The 19413-nt window shown below is 46.3% G+C and overlaps 1 protein-coding gene across 2 annotated transcripts in view; it reads left to right on the forward strand.

Moving 5' to 3' along the window:
- TBC1D7 (TBC1 domain family member 7) overlaps positions 1-19413 on the forward strand; it is a 474622-nt gene that overhangs the window by 107961 nt on the left and 347248 nt on the right. The window contains exon 2 of one of the 2 annotated variants that reach the window (XM_069620493.1): positions 4310-4425. In XM_069620493.1, the coding sequence (XP_069476594.1) occupies positions 4314-4425 (112 nt within the window). In that variant the 5' untranslated portion in view covers positions 4310-4313. The remainder of the gene's footprint in view (positions 1-4309; positions 4426-19413) is intronic. The other variant, XM_069620492.1, reaches the window with a different exon arrangement.

Here is a 19413-nt window from a genome sequence, read left to right on the forward strand (position 1 = left end):
CAACAATACAGCAGGTTTGCTTACCACTGAACTAATACATTTGTGAGAGGAGTCAGGCCTGGCAAATTCTTTAAACTTCAGCTAGATCTGCAGGTCGGGTAATTTAGTTTACCTATTCAACCCAAGAGAAATGCACTCGACAAATAGAAACGGAGGACAATACATTAATAATGTGATTTCTGTAAAATGGTGCATGTCACTACAAACCCACTATGTTTGGCACACTGCTGCCACCCAGAGTTCAGCCATGAACAGTGAAAGTTTTATTTGACATTTACTGCAAACAAAGTAGATGTCAAATAAAAGTTTCAAACATCTCTTGTAAATGCTACTCGACCTTCATAAAATCTACTCGACTGAGTGGGTGAAACGACTTTGCGAGCCATAGATGAGTATCTATAAAAGGTTAGCTGCATGAATGCACACAAATAGATATGATATAAAAAAAAGGCTCTGAAAACAGTTTGGCCAGCTGTCTCCTGTAGGTTTTAATATATAATACAATCATAAAGCAAAGCGAGCTCTAGAGGCTAACTACAGTGTTGGGTATTGCAGTAGATCTACAGATCGACAGACTGGATGGAACTACTGATCACTACTTTGCTTCAGCTTTTCGTTCGCTTTGTGTATTTATTATGTAAGAGGAAAGAAAGAGACTAAGCAGAGTGGATTGCGTAGCAGGCAGAGAACTGGCAAAACTAGGTGTAATATTGTAGTTTGTGGTCATCTCACTTTCAGGCACCTTGCATAAAACAACAGGGTGATAATATAGAATGTAAAGGAGTATGGGTTCGATCATGGGTTGAGCACCAGTTGCAAGATGTATGCAACCTGCAGGTTACAGAACTTGGTTTGCCATCAACAGCATTTAATCATATGATAATGTACATTTTCAAAAGTTCACTAGTCAACATGATGCATCTTTCCCAACAAAAGGAAATATAGTTGACACTATCAAATTCAGATACACTAACCTAAACTTTACGGATCGATGCAAGGTTTTACAGTCTCAATACTTATTCAACAATTTACATTTTAGGAATGGTATTGCATGACTGTCTTTTTAAAAGATAAAGTTGACACATTATTGTCTTTGCCAAACAGGGTATGAAAGCTTAATAAAAGTGTCATCCCAATTACTTCTGGCTTGCAATTATTTGAAAAAAGAATTCTTGCACTCCTACACAAGCATTTGGCACTTAAAATTGGAGGAGAGGATTACTGCTGCACTTTCCCTCCATTAGTCTTTCACTTGAAGAGAACAGAGAAAAGATGGCGAAGAGAGCACAGACTGCACGAGAGGACTGCAGGGCGAACTTTGCTTTCATTGAAGAGGGCAACTTAAATAGCTGAGTTTGCTACATAAGTATTAATTTGATTAGCAAAACTACAGAATTGCATAGCAAATTGCTATGCAACACTTCTTATTTTATGCCTTGTAACAGGAGACTGCTTGTTTTCTGGTCTTCTCCTTATTGCATTTCGTGGATTCCTGTCGAGGGATATCCTGGTATTGCACTGTTATCCCGAGGTGCTGATCTTTTTAGTTGCATGTTATGGTGTCTTAGACATTAGAGCTTTGTATGTGATGCAGGCTGTATTGAAGGTGATGCAATCTATTTACTGCTCATCACTCTGTGATATCCTAGGTCAACGCCATACTTTCGCAAAGACAGTAAAAACCTTATGATATTTTTGATGAAGACTTGTAATTTCCCACAGTTTGAGATGTTCAATGAGGCTGATTTCCCAATTCATGTACTTCAAAAAATCAGCCCTATCTGGAAGTGGCACAAACGGTTCACCTTACCAGAACCCTTGTACTGACAACTTTAAACTACTGCAATAATATCTACAAAGGACTGACTAAACTGCAAATATGCCATGTAGCCTGTTGCTAGATCAATACTGGGTCTCAAAGTGTATCATCTTAATCACATCGGGTGTTAACACCCATGGGTGTCTGTGCTTCAAGTGCACAGTGGGGTCATGACTGTCTATAATCCTTTCTTATCTGCTTAAATTCATACTTTTTACCATATGCCACATTGATTATGGCTCGCAAATATGCAAGTAAGCACCACAATACACACTATACAGTTGAAACCCATATCTCGCCCACCAGGTTGCATAACACAGTCCCAGCCCACACATCCTCCTAAATATGATGGGTAATCCTTCATCCAAAAATGGAAAAGTGAGGCTTTTTCCTTTGCCACCTACAAGCAACTCGGTTTCTAATTTCGTTATTTATATCGCTCCATATTTCCAAACCTTCTATTCATGTAGTAAGGGCTACATTGTTTTGAATTGGCGCTACAACTTTTTTCCTTTGGTGCATTGTGTGGGTTGCACTACTGCAATTTGCTTTCTCCTTTCAAACGCAATTTAACTTGTTAAAATGGTACCGTATATTTCTGATGTTTGTGAATCTGCTTGGAATCGCATACTGTGCATGTAGCCGACATGTAGTGGAAATCACAAAGTATTGCATCTTTCTTTCGACGATTGAAATGGGACGTCGGCATGGGCATTACTGTAACACTATCCCCAACGTGACGTGTAGTGTACCCAAAGTCCCTAGCGCGTCGAGGTCTCTCAGATAGTTTTTTTCCACTAACCTAGTTGGTCGCCTATGATGAGCTCGCAAGAGTTAATGTTGCCTACTTTATCCCCACGACCTACGGTCGTCTGGTCTCACCCATCGCTGTTGCAATCAGTGTCTTCCTCAAGACCACAATGAGCGCTTGTGCAAGTCCTGCAAGCTCTTTGACCGAAAACATTGAAGGAGAGGCGGACTAAACGGTGTGCGTCCTTCGCTATGCAGGCCAAAAGCCACCCCCCCTTGTCGGCGCTGACGCTTCGGACAACGAGGAATCCATCGGCAGCCATGGCTCCAAATTGGAAGCCATCGACCTGTCAGCGGAACCTTCAGGCTCCCAAATGCCTGTCCCGGACAGACAGGCCACCGGCTCTGTTATGCGGAGTTCACACCCCATCGACAAGGGCACACACGCACCACAAATACATAAACACACAACAACTGCGGCCTCCTCGACGGAGACGTCGAAGAAGTGTGCAATGCCAACAGGGCCGCATAAAACTTCGACGGTGCCTCCCGAACCTGGCGTTTCGGCGCCCTCCATGCAACCCTCTTCGCAGCATGCAACTTTGCTTTCCTCTGGGAAGGGCGTGTACCCCAAAAAAAAAAAAATACGGTCGCTGACACACCGTCCAAGGTCGCACTAGCACCTAAGGCCTTGGAGTCACTGTCCGGCACGTTGAGACCTTCCATTCAGCCGCTGAAAATCAACAAAAGCCTTGCGGCTATTATTTTGGCAGCTGCAGAACACAAGGGCACCCCCTCTCATCGAGAGGAGTATTCTGAAGCCCCTCCCCCGCCTCTCTTAAAGGCCTTATTAGGAAAATCTCCCCCTTCTGGGCAATCTTTTCCACCGTCTGCATCTTCCCTATGGACTAGGGAGAGATTTGAATACTATATGGACAAAATGGCCCAATTTATTATTCTGTCCTCCTGCTAGCCTGCAAGAACCACGCCTTGCACCTGTCTCCAGTTGTTAGGCTCTTTTGGGTGAAACAGCCAGTCCTGATCCATTCTCTTTTCCCCACAATCTGTATGTAGGGCCGTGGAAAGCAACAGCAGTTCTCCCCATTCCTCAGCGGTCCTCTGCAAAGATATTTGGTCTACTCTTCAGGATCCCGGAGTGCTATTTGCCTAATTTCCTTTAGTTGTGAAGCCATTGCCACTGCTGAGGTGAACCTGCTCCAACCTCTTTTCTCCCTCTTGGATTTTGCTGGCCCCTGAAGTTTCACCAAATGTTTGTTGTATTCTCTCCCATACCCTCACTACCATCTTCCTAAAACCCTATAGATTGCGGAGTTGTCACTGAGCGACATCATTTTCACCTGGTTTTGGTGGATGCTGAAAGAGGACCATGCATTGAATGTGTATCACTTTCAGAAGTAGCAACTGCCATGGGAGCCAATTTATGGCATGTAAATTAATTGGAAAACATTTATTAAATATGGTTCATCTGATAAATTATGGTATTTGTTAATAAATGGAATTTGCAAAGTATGTATACATTGATAATTATAAGTTAATTGGAGATTCAAGAATATGGTAATAACCATACAAGGTTAATGTACACAAACTCATGGGACAGTAGGGAAGAGCGCATGTGACTTGGTTAGCAAACTAGGTCAGAGTAAGAAATTTGACAATTGCTTTTTCGTACTTCAACTGTTCACTTATTTTAAAAGCAGTATTTTCTGTTTTAAAACTCAGAAGCATGGCAGATGATCCACAAAGAAACTTTCGATCCATCTATTATGAAAAGGTTGGTTTCCGTGGCGTGGAAGAGAAGAAGTCTTTGGAAATCCTGCTGAAAGACGACCGCCTGGGTGAGCTGCATTTTTAAACTTCCTTTTTTTATAAAACTAATCATGAATACCAAAAACGGGTTGCTTTGTCTTCAAGTACTGTGGCTGTATTTCAACTTGTTAGTGGTTTACATATGTACCTAGGGCTCCAGATAAGATTTTGAACTGTGAGTATTTTACTGCTTAATTATTTTAGTTAAGTAAATGCCACTTGTCCCAGCCTGCCTTCACACACTCCCTTTTTCCTATGTGCAGCAATGCTGTGTGCATGATGCACCTAAAACCGTAGCCTACACTAACTGAGCAATCCACAGTTTTGCGAGAACAGCCAGATCCTGCATGCATAGTACCAAGAAGTTGCAGGCTTGGCATGTGCCACCGTTGGTATACAAGGTTAAATCTTGCGTGAGAATTAGTTTTGTGATTAAACGGCAAATCTAAACGATACATCTTGATTTGATGCGAACGTCGAAGGGAAAACTGTAATGTTTTGTGTCCTTAAGTCAACATCAGGCTGGGATAGTGTCCAACTTCGAGCCTTAAACTGACTATACAAATCATAGATCAGTAGAAAGGATGAGGAGGAATGGACATATGATATGGCAGTGGCTCAACGGCTATTGAGTCTAAGCACCAGAAGGATTTCTTGCAGATTGTGACAAGAGTGTGGGGGAGGGGGGTGGAGCACCTGATACCAATATTCCTCATGGAAAAAGGTTCACATGCTGTACAAGTTTGTATAATGCTGGCAAACCTGCACCCTCAATCACTTCGACAGTGTGTCTTCGAGGTGATGCTTTGAGAAAAATAGATTCTTTAATTCTCTCTGAAAGGGAAATTAGGGCAGCATTGGCTAGTTTAATAGAAGTAGCTTGTTTGTTTTTTGGAGATCATTCCATAAAACCGTTTATATGAAAAGCTAAAATAACAATCCTAATTACAAACAAACATGCATTCTATTTATTTAAAAATGGATTCTTTGGGGTTAGGAAATGTAAAAAAAAACATTCAACGCCATTCATACTTGTAAAGACTGGAGGGGGGGTAACTGTACTTCTGCCCTCTATAGGGCAGAGTAGAGGCACAGAGCACCCCAGCCAAATTTCTCTATATGGTACAGTATGGTCAAGCAACCAAGGCCTAAGCTCTCAGGAGGTGATGCAGACTGGTTCTTAAGTACAGTGAGTCCCCAAGCTCCCCACAAAGAAATGTCCATGCACTCTGTTATGTGTTAACACAGTTCTTTATATACAAATAAGGTTCAGGGATATATACACAATCAATAACACACTTTGTACTCTGGGAATTCTGCTATGACAAATATATGCGTGTCTATGTGGTACCACACTTGGCTTTAGATTCCTTTTAAAATGCATCAACTGCTGAAAGTTATAAGATAGCATACACATCATGCAGTAAGATGTATCAACAAAGATCATAGGAAGGCAGGTTATGTTAAACAATGGCAGAATGCTTTCTTTAGTTACAAAGACACAATTTTGAGTGCGGATGCCCCCACCTGGGCAACCTGTGATAAAAGTATTAACAAGCCCAGTCCATTAATGTTAAATAAGTCTTGCTTTCTGGTCAAAAAGTTCAACCACTCCAATGTACCTGAGATGGACGAGTTTCTTCGGTTTGTCGACGGATCCCTCGAGGGTGGACTCCCTTTAAAGTAGGCGCCACAGGACATTGAGATTCCTCAAAGAAAAGTGGAACACTGGCATCCAGACAGCAGCTTCGACCTTTGCGGTGCTCTTCGACAGTCGGTCGTGGAAGCCCTGGGAAGATGAGTCTTGCGGTCCACCTTGATGTAAGTGTTTGGTGCCGCAAAGAATACTCGGTGATGGATGTAGGCCTGGCAGTCGGCGTCGGGTGTTGGTAGTTGCTTTGGCGGTTCTCTGGCCTGCCGGTGCTGCAGCTGCAGCACGTACCTCGGGTTTGCTTCAGCGATCAGGACTCGACCAATGGCTGCATCTCGGATCTCCGTTAGTGTCCTTGGGACGTCTTTGGCTGCTTTGGCTAGCAGGAAACCCACCAGCGGACTTTCCTTGGTAGCCGGTGACCTTGACTTTCTCCGGCAGGACAAAGTGGTCGGCGGTGATGGCAAGGGAGCCCTCTCTCAAATGTTCTTAGGCAAGGTGGAGTGTTGCGGCTCTGGCCGTGGAGCAGCACAGCGTCCTGGTATTCCCCACTTCTGGGTGACATGACTCGACCGGCTTCCTGCGGTCACGGAAATATTCTGAACCCTGGTCGATAGCAATCGACTTCGATATCCCGGCGCTTCTCTTCAGGATTCTCGGCAGACCCCATCTCCAGTCAACAGCAGTAGAATAAGATGATACCTTTCATCAGCAATTAATTAGGCTTGACAGGGGGGCACGCCCCGTGACCCCGGAAGTCCCTCCCTAGCCAAAGTCCTGGTCCGGAAGTGACATCATGCGGCCGACCCAGAAGGCCCACACTAGCAGAAAGCCTATCTTGGACGTGATGTAGTGGTGTTTAACTAGATCTTAGGCCCTAGCAGCTGTGTTACCCCGGATATGAGATCATAGGTGCTAGCTGTGAGGCCCCCACGAAGCTTGTAGTCCCTACGGCCCTCACCGGGGTTCCCCCGGAAGTCAAAACATTATGGGTGACCTATTCCGGAAGTGGCCTAGTGTGCTTCGCCTGAAAGACTCACCTCTTTGAGGTTATGCGTATGTGTGTTGTCCATGCTGCCCCGGATGAACCCCAAAGACCCTGAAGTGTGTCAGTTTTTGCACTGGGGCCGCTTGCAGATGTCTGTGTGGGGCCATCTTTAGGGGTGTGGTGTGAAGTGTGTATATATACACAGCGGATATTTGGGAGGGAGGTACACGCTGCTCCTGAAGCCCTGGGAAACCAGCTTGCGCAGATCCCGCAATACCCGGAAGTATGAAGCCCTACAGCTACTACTCAAAGAGTAGTAGCTGTAGGGCTAATGTTCAAATCATCAGCCCCAGAATAATTCAGGGGCCGATTATTTCAACACCACTCAAAATGACTACAGCCGTGAAAGTCTGCTAGCAACAACGCCGGCCGCTGATGGGGAGGACTAAGCACAGGTATTTAGTTTAACCTCATTAGTTCAAAAATGTGTTTTTATTAAAGAAACTGGTGCTTTACTTGTTTTTTTGTAGAGGTTAAGGGATCATTTCATGCAAGTTTCCATTTGCCACATCTGGAAAACTCTACACAAGATGTTCTACCTATTTTATTAGTAGACATCCATTGCTTACACAAGGAAAATTATGTTACTGTTAGATGGAGCACTAAAGTGAAGAGAGGAAGGTCTTTCCCTGTCTCTAGGGGTATGAGGGAGGTTTGTGCCCTTGGTTATTTTTTGTAAATATGACGACTAGACATTGACGCCTCCAATTTGGATGCAGGTGCACCTAGTCCCACTGGGGAGAAATTGGGAATATTCAAAACTTGGTTTGTCCTCAAAAGGAATTACATTCATTTAACTAGAGTTGTAAAATTAATGGATTGACTATCAACATTAGTAAGCTGAAATGCATCACCTATCATTTCCATAGAAGAATTAAACTGTCCTTGTGTCAATTAAGCTAAAAAGTCGAGAGGGTAGGCGTTTTCCAATATCTCCAGTTCAATCTGACCGAAGACTGCTCGTAGTGCTGACAGATCATGAAAAGTGCCATAACACTTTCCAGACACTGCGGTTTTATATCGAATTTTGCTAAACTTTCAATGGGAGATCCTTGTTAGCACCCATGGAAGTTTAGAGTTTGTTTACAGTTGATAGTTTCACATGTTACAGAACTCTGGGCAGTATATGACAATAGACCTCTCAAGCATAGAGCAAACAGAATATTTTAAAACGTGTTTGCACTGCCCAGTAGCTTACCAAATATTTTCAAGTAATTACCTATGTGACCAAATCTAAGAGCACTAAATGCAGCTCACCATCAATTGCAACTACTCTGCAGAAACAAGTGTGACCAATCCAAGGATATCGGCCCTGTTTTCCTGCAGACAGACATTGTTCCAGTTCTTAAAAACCAACATGACTAAAAAGGCTTCTTCACTTGCCCTACTTTGAACACTCATATGCCACGTCAACCACTACATAAAGTGATGCTGGTAAAAAGTATATGCAATACTGGGACAAAGAGGCCCGAGGAGGATGCACAGAACTACTATCCACACTCTACGTGTTTCACCAGCAGCCCGGGAATAAAAAGAAACAAAGGACAAGAAAAAACACTTTGTAGTAGAGGTAGAAGCAGCAGTATATGATAAGTCATTTATAAAGCGCCTGTACACACGTGTTTCTAGGCATGACATGACAAGGAAGGGGGGGACAGAAGGAGGACAAAAGAATGATCTTACTAGGCCTTGTGTCAATCAGATCGCGTAAGTGCGGGGAAGAGGAAGCGGAGAAGCGCCAGGGAGGAAGGGAGAAGTGCCAAGGGGGAGGAGGGATAAGCGCAGATAATTCAGTAAGTGCTGCCGGACGGTGGCTCATAAGTGCAGAGGGAAGGGACTGTAGGGTAGCAGATGCAGACCCTTAAGTGCTGGGGGAGCCCGGAGTCCGTGCAAGGGCAACTGGACATGCAGGAGCCTGGGCCTGAGTTCAGTGGGTGACCAGTGAACGGAGCAGTAGGGGACATCAGTAGGGGAGTGAGAGAAAGCTGAAGCGAAAAGGAAGGTCTTAAGTTGCTCCGGGAACCAGAGGTGGTTCTGCTCAAGTTTGAGAGAGGCAGGGATGCTGTTCCAGAGGGAGGGCCCAGCCTCGGAGAGATCTGCCTCCCACTCTGCTTGGAGAAGCGTCTGACCCTCGGAGAGTTCAAGGTGGATGAGCAAAGAGCTTGAGAAGAAAGATGTTTAGGAAGAGAAGTGTAGTAGTAGTGGTGGTGATGATGTGAAGTGGAAGAGTTGTGGAAGTAAACCGCAGAAAGGAAGTCTAACAAGTGATGAAAGGGGAAGGGAATGGTTCACGAAGGAAAAAGAGGGAGACTAGTCATGGGAACGAAACGGGCTAGAGATTGAATGCCCGCTCCAAGACATCCAATTAATGTGGGAGGTTGTAGGAGAGCATAATACTGGGTTTTCCCCAGGCAGCCTGAGCGCCAACAAGGAAAGGCACAGTGAGGCTCCAATAGAGCGGTGGAGGAGCCTGGACACTATCCCCTTCTCCTGTCCATACCGGTACACCAACAAGGTACATAAGCTGCTCCAGCGGCGACCTCACAGAGAACCGACAAAACAGTGTTTGAGCATGAATCACGCTTGCCATCAAACCATAAACCGGTGTAACCGGAGGAGTGATGAGGGGGACCTGGAGATCCCACCGAAACAAAACCTGCAAACTCTGCTGCAGGGAAAGAAGGGGGACCAGAGGACAGGAACTTTGTTGGCTGGTGCGAGCGACACCAGTCACGAGAGCAGCAGTATCCCAGGAAGCGCTGTTGCAGGTATGCTTATGGGGAAAAGTTGGCTCCAACATTAAAATGGGCTTGTGATAAGGCGAAAAGGGGCTAAGAACAAACACACATGAAAGAGCAAGCCCCGAAGGGCAATTTAATGCTACCCGCACCCCTGACAATAAGATAAATAATCAGCAAGTTAGTTACCAAGTGTCCTGGACCAGCACAACAAGCCAGTACAAAGGCACACATACCTTAGTTGGCAGAGTACACCAAGACAGTGTCGAGGTGAAATGTGGCAGAAAACTCAGGCTATGAAAATAATGAACAAGCAGTACTGGGCAGGAGAAGGAAATCCAGTCTGGTGTCATAAATGAATATTTATAAGGGAAAGGTTTCACTCTTCCTCCTCCCAATGATTTAGGGAATTAAAATTGACAGTACTTGGCAGGAAAGTAAACCAAGTCGGTCAGCTGTGGAGAACCTTATTTTGACAATTGCTCAAATATAATACAACAAGTGGAAAGACCAGGGCAAGAGAATTGTCCACCTTGGCATTACTGGACTATGTCAACCTCCTCTTATAGTAAGCAAACCAACCAAGAGAATCTTACTTTTGAGTTAGCGGGACTTTCTTTATTGGGAGTATGTGCCAAAGAACACATAAGGCTGCACTGGAGCAGCATTTTCCCACTAGTTGCGCTTTTTAGTAGGATTCAGTGTGCAAGGATCAGATTAGGTTTTGGACATAAGACAGAGAACTTTTTTGTTTTGTTATTTTAAACCTATTTTTGCTTGTCATAACAGATGTGAAATTCAACACATCAATATTGATCAATATTCGGCTATTTCCCCAGCAGTGAATACATATGTAGTATTGCAACGCAGCTAGGTACAGCCTAAATTCAGCACAAATGTCCTTTGGTCTGGATGTGACTGGCAGCATTTTAATAAAGAGCTCCTCAGTCCTCAGCCTAGGTCAAGTCTTTCAGCCATTCTCTGTCCTGAGCAGGTCCAGCATCCTTCCACTTCATCAGTATCTTTCGTTTCGCCATCAAACAGCCCATGTTGAAGAGGAGAACTGGAGAACCTGACAGCGACTGTTCCGTTAGTTAGTTTTGTTGAGGCTGGGAAACCCCTCATAGTGTTAGGACTAAGTGTTAAATAAAGCTATTTGGCAAGAATTTTACTACCTGTGTCAGTCTTCTATGTCCATCTCCCGTCACAAGGTGGAGAAACTCTTACTGGGACTGGAAGAGACCTTTTATGAGCAAGGCCACAAGGCCGGTCTTAACAATGAAGTCAGAAAAGAAAACAATAGGGAGCATCACAAATGCAGCACATTTGAAAAATATTATGCCCAAATATATGAGGCGGAAAAGGGGGGAATTGAAGATAAAATACCTGGGCGAGATCCAGTTAACCCAAGTATCTGAGACGCAAAAAAAGATGTTTGATACAACAATTAGCAAATATGAGGTCAGAAACGTGAAAGAATTTAAAGCATAACAAAAGTCCAGGTCTAGGCGGTTTACTGCCTCATTTTTGTAAACGCACCACCCATCTTTTCACTAAACCCTTTGCAGAATTCTATAATGCTTCAGAACGGTGAAAGAAATATGAAGGCTAATGAGAGGGGCCAGGATTGTGATGATACATAAAGAGGGAAAAGACCGTAAACACTGTCAGGCCGCCAGGCCCATCGTACTTTTAAATATGGAATTTAAATTGAATAAAGGAATGTTCGCGAACAGGCGAGACAGGGTCTTACCCGCCTTAGGAAATCCAGATCAATCTGGCTTTGTGGCTCATTCAACATTGTAAGACGCCATCTCCAGTTCCCTCAGTATTACTCACTTTAGACACTGAAAAGCATTTGATGGGATGGACTGGAGTTTCCTGCACGTATCACTTGAAAAGTTTGGGTTTGGCTCTATTGTAAATTATAAGCACTGTTGGGCCAGAGTGCAGGTACATGGTAAAGTATCTAATGCCATTGCACAGTCAAGGGTACAAAACCAGGGTGCCCACTGTTAGGAAAGATTTCATAATTGTAGGTAATTTTCCTTCCATGTGGCAACCCCTAAACTTTTTGCTGTTGTTTTTCACCTTGTTCTTGACTTTGCCAGAGAAGTGCATTCTTCTGCCGCACTCCTCTGGGCTTTCGCTCCTTTCTTACGGGGAAACTGACATGCCCTTAAGACAGTCAGTACCGGGGAACGCTGTTTCCCGTAGTTTCTTTTATCATGTTGCGGCTTTCGTGCAACATGACACAAGAGGGCACTGTAAGCTAAGTTACAGCTCTCTTGGGTCTCTAGCCTTCTACAGGCCCTAGATACTCGTTTAGGATTGTATCTGATCGGTGCAAGTGATTCAGGGACGGGAATGGTGGCAGCGATCGTTTCTTGTGTTTTGAGCTCCTTTTGGCGTTCTAAGCGCGTTTCTCGCCCTTAACCCAAAATGGTGGCCTGGCTCCCAAAATGGCCAGACCACGAGGCTCCTTTGTCCTGTCCGCTGACCGTCTTGCTCCCTTTACCTTCCCCAGGTCGAGCCGACCCGGGGCCTTCCTTATTAGGGCATGTACTTTCCCGCGAAACACGGATGCTTTCGCGGGCTTCTACATGTCTTTTGTGTGCCTCCAGGATGTGGGCTGGGATGTCTGGTCCCAATACACATCCTGGGTGCCAGAGAGTCTAGGGTGGTGTGAATGCTTGGGACCACCGTGGTCCGTGATTGGTCCACGAATGGTGTGAGTGTTGATGAGCGGATCTCCCATTGGGTCTGCTCCGTTTTGGCGCGAAGGGAACCGTGGATAAGAGGGGGCTGGAAACACCACTACCATGTCGATCTCCTGAGTTCGCACGAACAAAGGAATACAGGAGCCAAGTATCCTGCAACCAAGAGGCTGGACCGAGGAATCGCTGGTGACCCGCTGAAGGACTTCTCCTCTTCACTGCTGTCGCCTTGTGAAACCCTTTTCACCTTTGATCGAACCAGAAGGCCTGTACTGGTACTTCGACCCTTGGAATAGCGGGAACAGCTATTCTCGGCATCTTCACCATCTCCTGCCAGTAAGCCTTCGGAAGCGTTTCTGGGCCATCCAGCTGACTGACCAGCTTACACGGGAGTCTTGCTCTGTAACCGCCGCCAGGTTGTGTAGTATTTCGAGTCCTTGTCACTCTCACACGCTTCGTACACTTGGCGTTCCCAGGTCTGAAGTGAGTAGTGTACATTTGGCTCAGATACACACGGCCGCTCCGTTGCCCTGCTGTGGTAACAAACTGTGTGGGTTTCTTCGATTGGGACGTCTTTTTACTCAACACGACGACAAGGCGTTCCCTGCTCTTCTGAACCTGCCAGCTGCTGAAACTGACGCGGAGAAGCCTGGGTCTGCTTGCATCGGGGACCGGTGAGTAGCATAGCTAGGATCTGGTTGCCCTCCTGCAGGAGCCCATTGCTTTTCCCCGCTGTGTCAAACAGCACCCTTTTCCGTACTCGCGCTCTGCTTCTGCCCACTGTGGAGGCTGCGCTTGAGTCGCGGAACGTGTTGTTCTTCTTTTGTGGACTAAACTGAACTGCCTGATTTCCCTCGAAGAGCTTCTCCTTTTGCCCGTTGGCACCAGCGCGTGCAGGTACTTTTGAGCACAAGGCTCCACTCTTCGCAGGGCTCGGACTTCCATCTAGTTAGGTGCCTCTGAAGGCGAACTGGGTCTAAGCATTATTTCGCACTGCCTGTCTTCCTTCCCTTTTAGGTGGACTACCCATTTCGTGCATCTAACGCTTGAGACTGTCGTATTTGTATATATATTGTGTTGATATGGTATGTGTTGGTTTACTATCATTAAATTGTGATGTTCTCGCTACGGTCATTGTTTTAAAGGCCTTGAAATAAATGTGTATATATTTTTAATATAACAACTGTTTGGAGTAGTTTGTAAGTGTTCTTGCTTTGTGTGCTCATTGCGGGCTTTCAGTCACCCTCACCCCTCTTGAGACCTAGTCTTGACCGCCGCGATCGCTACCTTGATTGGTCTGGCTCGTCCAGAGGTTACCCTGTTTCAAGTAATTAGGTTGGCCTTCTGAACTTCTGCGCCACCAGGTCAGAGTTCAGAAATCCGTCTTAACAAATTGGTGTACAGCGGTGGGATACGACTGAAGGTATCCAGTGTTGCGCACGAACTAAGGCATTTCAGGTTATTCCAACCAGGACACGTAGTGAATTGTTGTAGTATAACTTTAAAAAGGCCATAGTCCTATCTAACAGTATGGAAACGAATACCTTGTTAACTTTAAATCCTTCCAAATCAGAAACATTGAAAAAGATGTGTGCGGAGAGAGGTGTTTCCTCTCAAGGCACGAAATTGGAAATGATCCAAAGAATCGTGGCGTGGCAAGAAGCGCAGCTTGACGCTATAACTTCTGAGGACAGTGCGGAAGGAGGTGGGGCTGCTCTCACTGGTAGAACCGACGGTTCTGCCGCTGCACTGATCCACCGCGACCACGAGGACAGGGAGGACGAGATGTCTAATGTTTCCTCTGCCAGTGCTGATGGGGAGGCTATGCTTGAATTCAAGAAGCAAGAGCTGCGGTTTAGGCAGCAGGAGCTTGAATTCAGCATAGCCAAACTAAAAATCGAACAGGCAGAAAAACAAAAAGACAGGGATCACCAGTTGGAACTGGCCAAGCTTCAGGTTGCAAATGGGTCCAAGGGTCCTGGACATGGGTCTGGGGCCTCCTCTCATCCACGGTTTCCGAAAGATCTGCTCAGTGTGTATGAGGAAAGGAATGACATTATGGACTGGCTGAATGCGTTTGAGTATGCATGCGAAGTTCAACAAGTTGACAATGCTGATAAGATTGCCTGGTTACTCAGCAGACTGCCCCATTCTGGCTGTAGTGCCATGATGGAAATGTCGAAGGCTGAGCGAGCTGATTTCGCAATGTTAAAGCAAACTCTCATTTTAAAGTTTGGGAAGACTCCGGCCCAATATTTGAAACGTTTCAGAGAGTATAAGAAAAAGGAAGGTGGTACTTGGGTATCTTATGTCACTGAATCCTTGAAAAACTTAACTGGCTGGGTCGAAGGTTATAAGGTTTCTACCTTCGAAGGCATGATAAATCTTGTCATGCTGGAACACATTTTTGTATCTTCTTCCCCGGAGCTTAAGCAGCATTTGGCCGATTCGAAGGAGATAGATCCTAAGAAGCTGGCCATTGCAGCAGACTTATGGGTGTCACATCGAGTGTCCCATAAGGACAAAACTCATCCTGGTAAGCAGGAGGAAGGGAAAAAGTCCAAAGATATGGAGGGTGGAGAATCTGATAAATCTTCTTCTCATAAGGGCCACAAAAAGAAAAATAAGGGTAAGACACAAGAGAACTCACAGGGTAGTGGAGGTCAGCCTCCGAAACAGAACTCTGGTTACAATAAGCCTCCCTATGTAAACAGACCCAATGGATCTTGTTTTGCTTGTGGAGCAACTGACCACGTGAAGGGGGATCCCCGGTGTAAGGTTAGACCTTTGGGGGTCCACTCCGCTAATCTGGCCTTCTCCTCCTACGAGGAAGAAGAGATTACAGGAGCATCCTTCTCCTCAGACTCATTTCCCAGCGGGCTAGAGGCTGAGGTAGTTTTAGTTTCCCTGGGTTCCTGGGAGCCTAAAGTCGCAGAGGCTTATGCTAGGATTCCGGATAATACCAAGCACTACTTTAAAGACAGTGTGCTGATCAATGGAGTAGATACTCCAGCTCTTAGGGATAGTGGGTGCAGTCGCACTGTAGTGGATTCTACCTTGGTAGACTCAGAGGAAGTTGCCAGAGCTACTCTGATGCCCACTAAGTTGGCTGACGGCCCACTCCGTATGTTCCCAGTAATACCTGTAAATCTTACTTTAAATGGTACAGCAGTCAGGATTCCAGTGAGCATTCAGAGAAACGTCCCGGGAAAGGTCTTGTTAGGTAATGATCTCAGAGCTTTAGGGCTCGTAGGAGACACTGCCGAAAGAACCTACACACGGTCTCAAGCACGGGCAGCATTGGCCAAGACCAATACGCTGCCCCAGCCGAAGGGGAAACCCAAGGCGAAAGGAGTCGACAAGTCAAGATGAGGGAAAGAGAATATTACCCCGAGCTCGCCTACCACTGCGGTGGAGGAAGTTGGTCAATCGCCCGGGCCCGGGCCTGACGAGGAGGTGGCGATGCCTGAAGTATTTGACCCCAACGATCATCCTGAACTAAAAGACTTGTTAGTTGAAGGAGGTCCTGATAGGGACGAATTCAGCAAAGGCCAACGTGAGTGCCCATCTCTGGAAGGCCTAAGGAGACAGGCCTGCTCCCAGCTTGAGGGTGAACCTCCTGGGACGCATAGGATTTATTGGGAAGGTGGACTCCTGTATTGTGAGCCCACAGAGTCTACAGAAGGAGACCATAGGAGGTTGGTGGTTCCCCTTGCTGTTAGGCCCTTCCTCCTGCAGTTGGCGCATGAAGTTCCCCTTGCTGGTCACCTTGGTATGAAGAGGACCAAGCAAAGGTTATCCATGCACTTCTACTGGCCCAAGATGGGGGTGCAAGTAGAAAGTCACTGCAGGAGTTGTGCCTCCTGCCAGTTGTCTGGTAAGGTTGGCGCGACAATCCAAGCTCCGTTGGTACCGCTCCCAGTTGTGGGGGTACCATTTGAAAAGGTAGGGATCGACATCGTTGGTCCCCTTGACCCGCAAACATCCTCGGGCAATAGGTTTATCCTGGTGCTGGTCGACCATGCAACCAGATATCCTGAGGCCATCCCATTGAAAACTGTAAATGCCAAGTCAGTTGCAAAAGCTTTACTTGGCATATTTACTAGGGTTGGCTTCCCTAAAGAAGTTGTGTCGGATCGTGGCAGCAACTTTATGTCGAAGTATATGCAGGCTATGTGGAAAGAATGTGGGGTCACCTACAAGTTCTCTTCTGCATACCACCCCCAGACCAATGGTCTGGTGGAACGTTTCAACAGAACGTTAAAGAGCATGATTGGGGCTCTGGAGGAACCTCAAAGAAGAAAATGGGATCTTCTTTTACCATGCTTACTGTTTGCCTACCGAGAGGTACCACAGGAGGGTGTTGGCTTCAGCCCCTTCGAACTTCTGTTCGGTCATCCCGTATGGGGACCCTTAGCCATCGTTAAAGAGGGATGGGAGATGCCCACTCCCCCTGTTACTACCAACATAGTTGATTATGTGCTAGGGCTCAGAAAACGGATGGTAATTCTGATGGGCTTGGCTAGTGATAAATTGAAGGCAGGACAAGCGCTGGTGAAACATTGGTACGACCAGAAAGCTTCCCTCATCAACTTTACACCTGGTCAGCAAGTCCTGATCATGAATCCCATAAGGCCTCGAGCTTTACAGGACAAATGGTCAGACCCTTACACAGTGGTGGAGCCCCTGGTTGAGGTTAACTATTTAGTGGACCTTGGAAGGCCTGGACAGGCTCCAAAAGTGTTTCACGTGAATAGGCTGAAGGCTTTCGTCCCAAGAGTCGAAATCGCAGCACTGCTACTGGCTTCAGAGGTTGAGGAAGAGGAGTCTGAACCTCTCCCCGACCTGTTCCAAAGCTGTCCTTCAGATAGCTCCTTTGAGGGTGTCCGAGTGGCCCCTCACCTGACTTCTGGTCAGCAGGCTGAGGTGAAAAGTTTGCTTAGGCAGTTTTCCCCCCTGTTTTCACAGTCGCCTGGTTTGACACCTTGGTGCAAACATAACATTGACACAGGAGACAGTGTACCTACCAAAAGTAGGGGATACAGGATGTCAGACAAAGTACGGTCTTATATTAAGACCGAGGTCAACAAGATGTTAGACCTTGGGGTGATTGAACCCTCTAGTAGTCCTTGGTCCAGCCCTGTGGTTTTGGTTCCAAAGGCAGGCACTTCTGAATGGAGGTTCTGCGTGGATTACAGGGCTCTGAATGCTGTCACCAAGACAGATGCACACCCCTTGCCTCGAACAGATGAGCTGGTGGATACTTTGGGTGCCTCCAAGTACCTCAGCACGTTTGACCTCACTGCTGGCTATTGGCAAATAGCTTTAGCAGAACATGCCAAGGAGAAGACAGCATTTTCTACTCCAGACGGCCTTTACCAATTCCGGGTAATGCCGTTCGGGTTGAAGAATGCACCTGCCACTTTCCAGAGGCTTGTGAATCATGTGTTGAATAGGTTGGACGAATTCTGTCTTGCATATCTGGACGACATAGCAGTTTTCAGTGCCACCTGGGAAGACCATGTGAAACACCTCAGCATTGTGCTCCAGGCTCTTCAGAAAGCACACCTGACCATAAAGGCTAGTAAATGCCAGATTGGACAAGGCTCAGTGGTTTACCTTGGACATGAAGTAGGTGGAGGGAGGATACAGCCTCTTCCCAGAAAAGTACAAGCAGTACAAGACTGGCCTACCCCCACTACGCAAACCCAAGTGAGAGCTTTATTAGGACTCACGGGGTATTACCGCAATTTTGTGGCAGACTATGGCACCATAGCTGCCCCTCTGACTGCCCTCACAACTCCGAAGAAACCCAAGAAGGTAACTTGGACCGACGAGTGTGAGAAGGCCTTTAATGGCTTAAAAGACTCCTTGTGCCGGCCCCTGTCCTCAGGGCCCCTGGTTATCAAAGACCTTTTATCGTGCAGACGGACGCCTCTGACACTGGGATAGGAGCTGTACTATCACAAGTAGATGAGAAGGGTAAGGAACACCCTATTGGTTTTATTAGCCGCCAGTTTAAGGACAGAGCTCAGATGGTCCACGGTAGAGAAAGAATGTTTCTCTGTTGTGTGGGCCCTAAGGAAGCTGAGGCCCTACCTCTATGGGACCCACTTCACTGTGCAAACTGACCATAAGCCCTTAAAGTGGCTAATGAACATGAAGGGGGAGAATCCAAAGTTGCTTAGGTGGTCCATAAGTCTACAAGGCTTCGACTTCACTATTGAGCATAGGCCAGGTGTCCAACATAGCAATGCTGATGGGTTGTCCAGAATGTTTAACCGACCTGAACAAGAGACTCATCCAGGGGTGGATTAGTTCCCCCTGTCCATAGTCTGGGAGGGGCGAGTGTTAGGAAAGAGTTCATAATTGTAGGTAATTTTCCTTCCATGTGGCAACCCCTAAACTTTTTGCTGTTGTTTTTCACCTTGTTCTTGACTTTGCCAGAGAAGTGCAGCCTTCTGCCGCACTCCTCTGGGCTTTCGCTCCTTTCTTACGGGGAAACTGACATGCCCTTAATACAGTCAGTACCGGGGAACGCTGTTTCCCGTAGTTTCTTTTATCATGTTGCTGCTTTCGTGCAACATGACACAAGAGGGCAGTGTAAGCTAAGTTACATCTCTCTTGGGTCTCTAGCCTTCTACAGGTCCTAGATACTCGTTTAGGATTGTATCTGATCGGTGCAAGTGATTCAGGGACGGGAATGGTGGCAGCGATCGTTTCTTGTGTTTTGAGCTCCTTTTGGCGTTCTAAGCGCGTTTCTCGCCCTTAACCCAAAATGGTGGCCTGGCTCCCAAAATGGCCAGACCACGAGGCTCCTTTGTCCTGTCCGCTGACCGTCTTGCTCCCTTCACCTTCCCCAG

This window comes from Ambystoma mexicanum, chromosome 5q (genome assembly GCF_040938575.1).
Source record: "Ambystoma mexicanum isolate Mex_15411 chromosome 5q, UKY_AmexF1_1, whole genome shotgun sequence".
NCBI lineage: Eukaryota > Metazoa > Chordata > Amphibia > Caudata > Ambystomatidae > Ambystoma > Ambystoma mexicanum.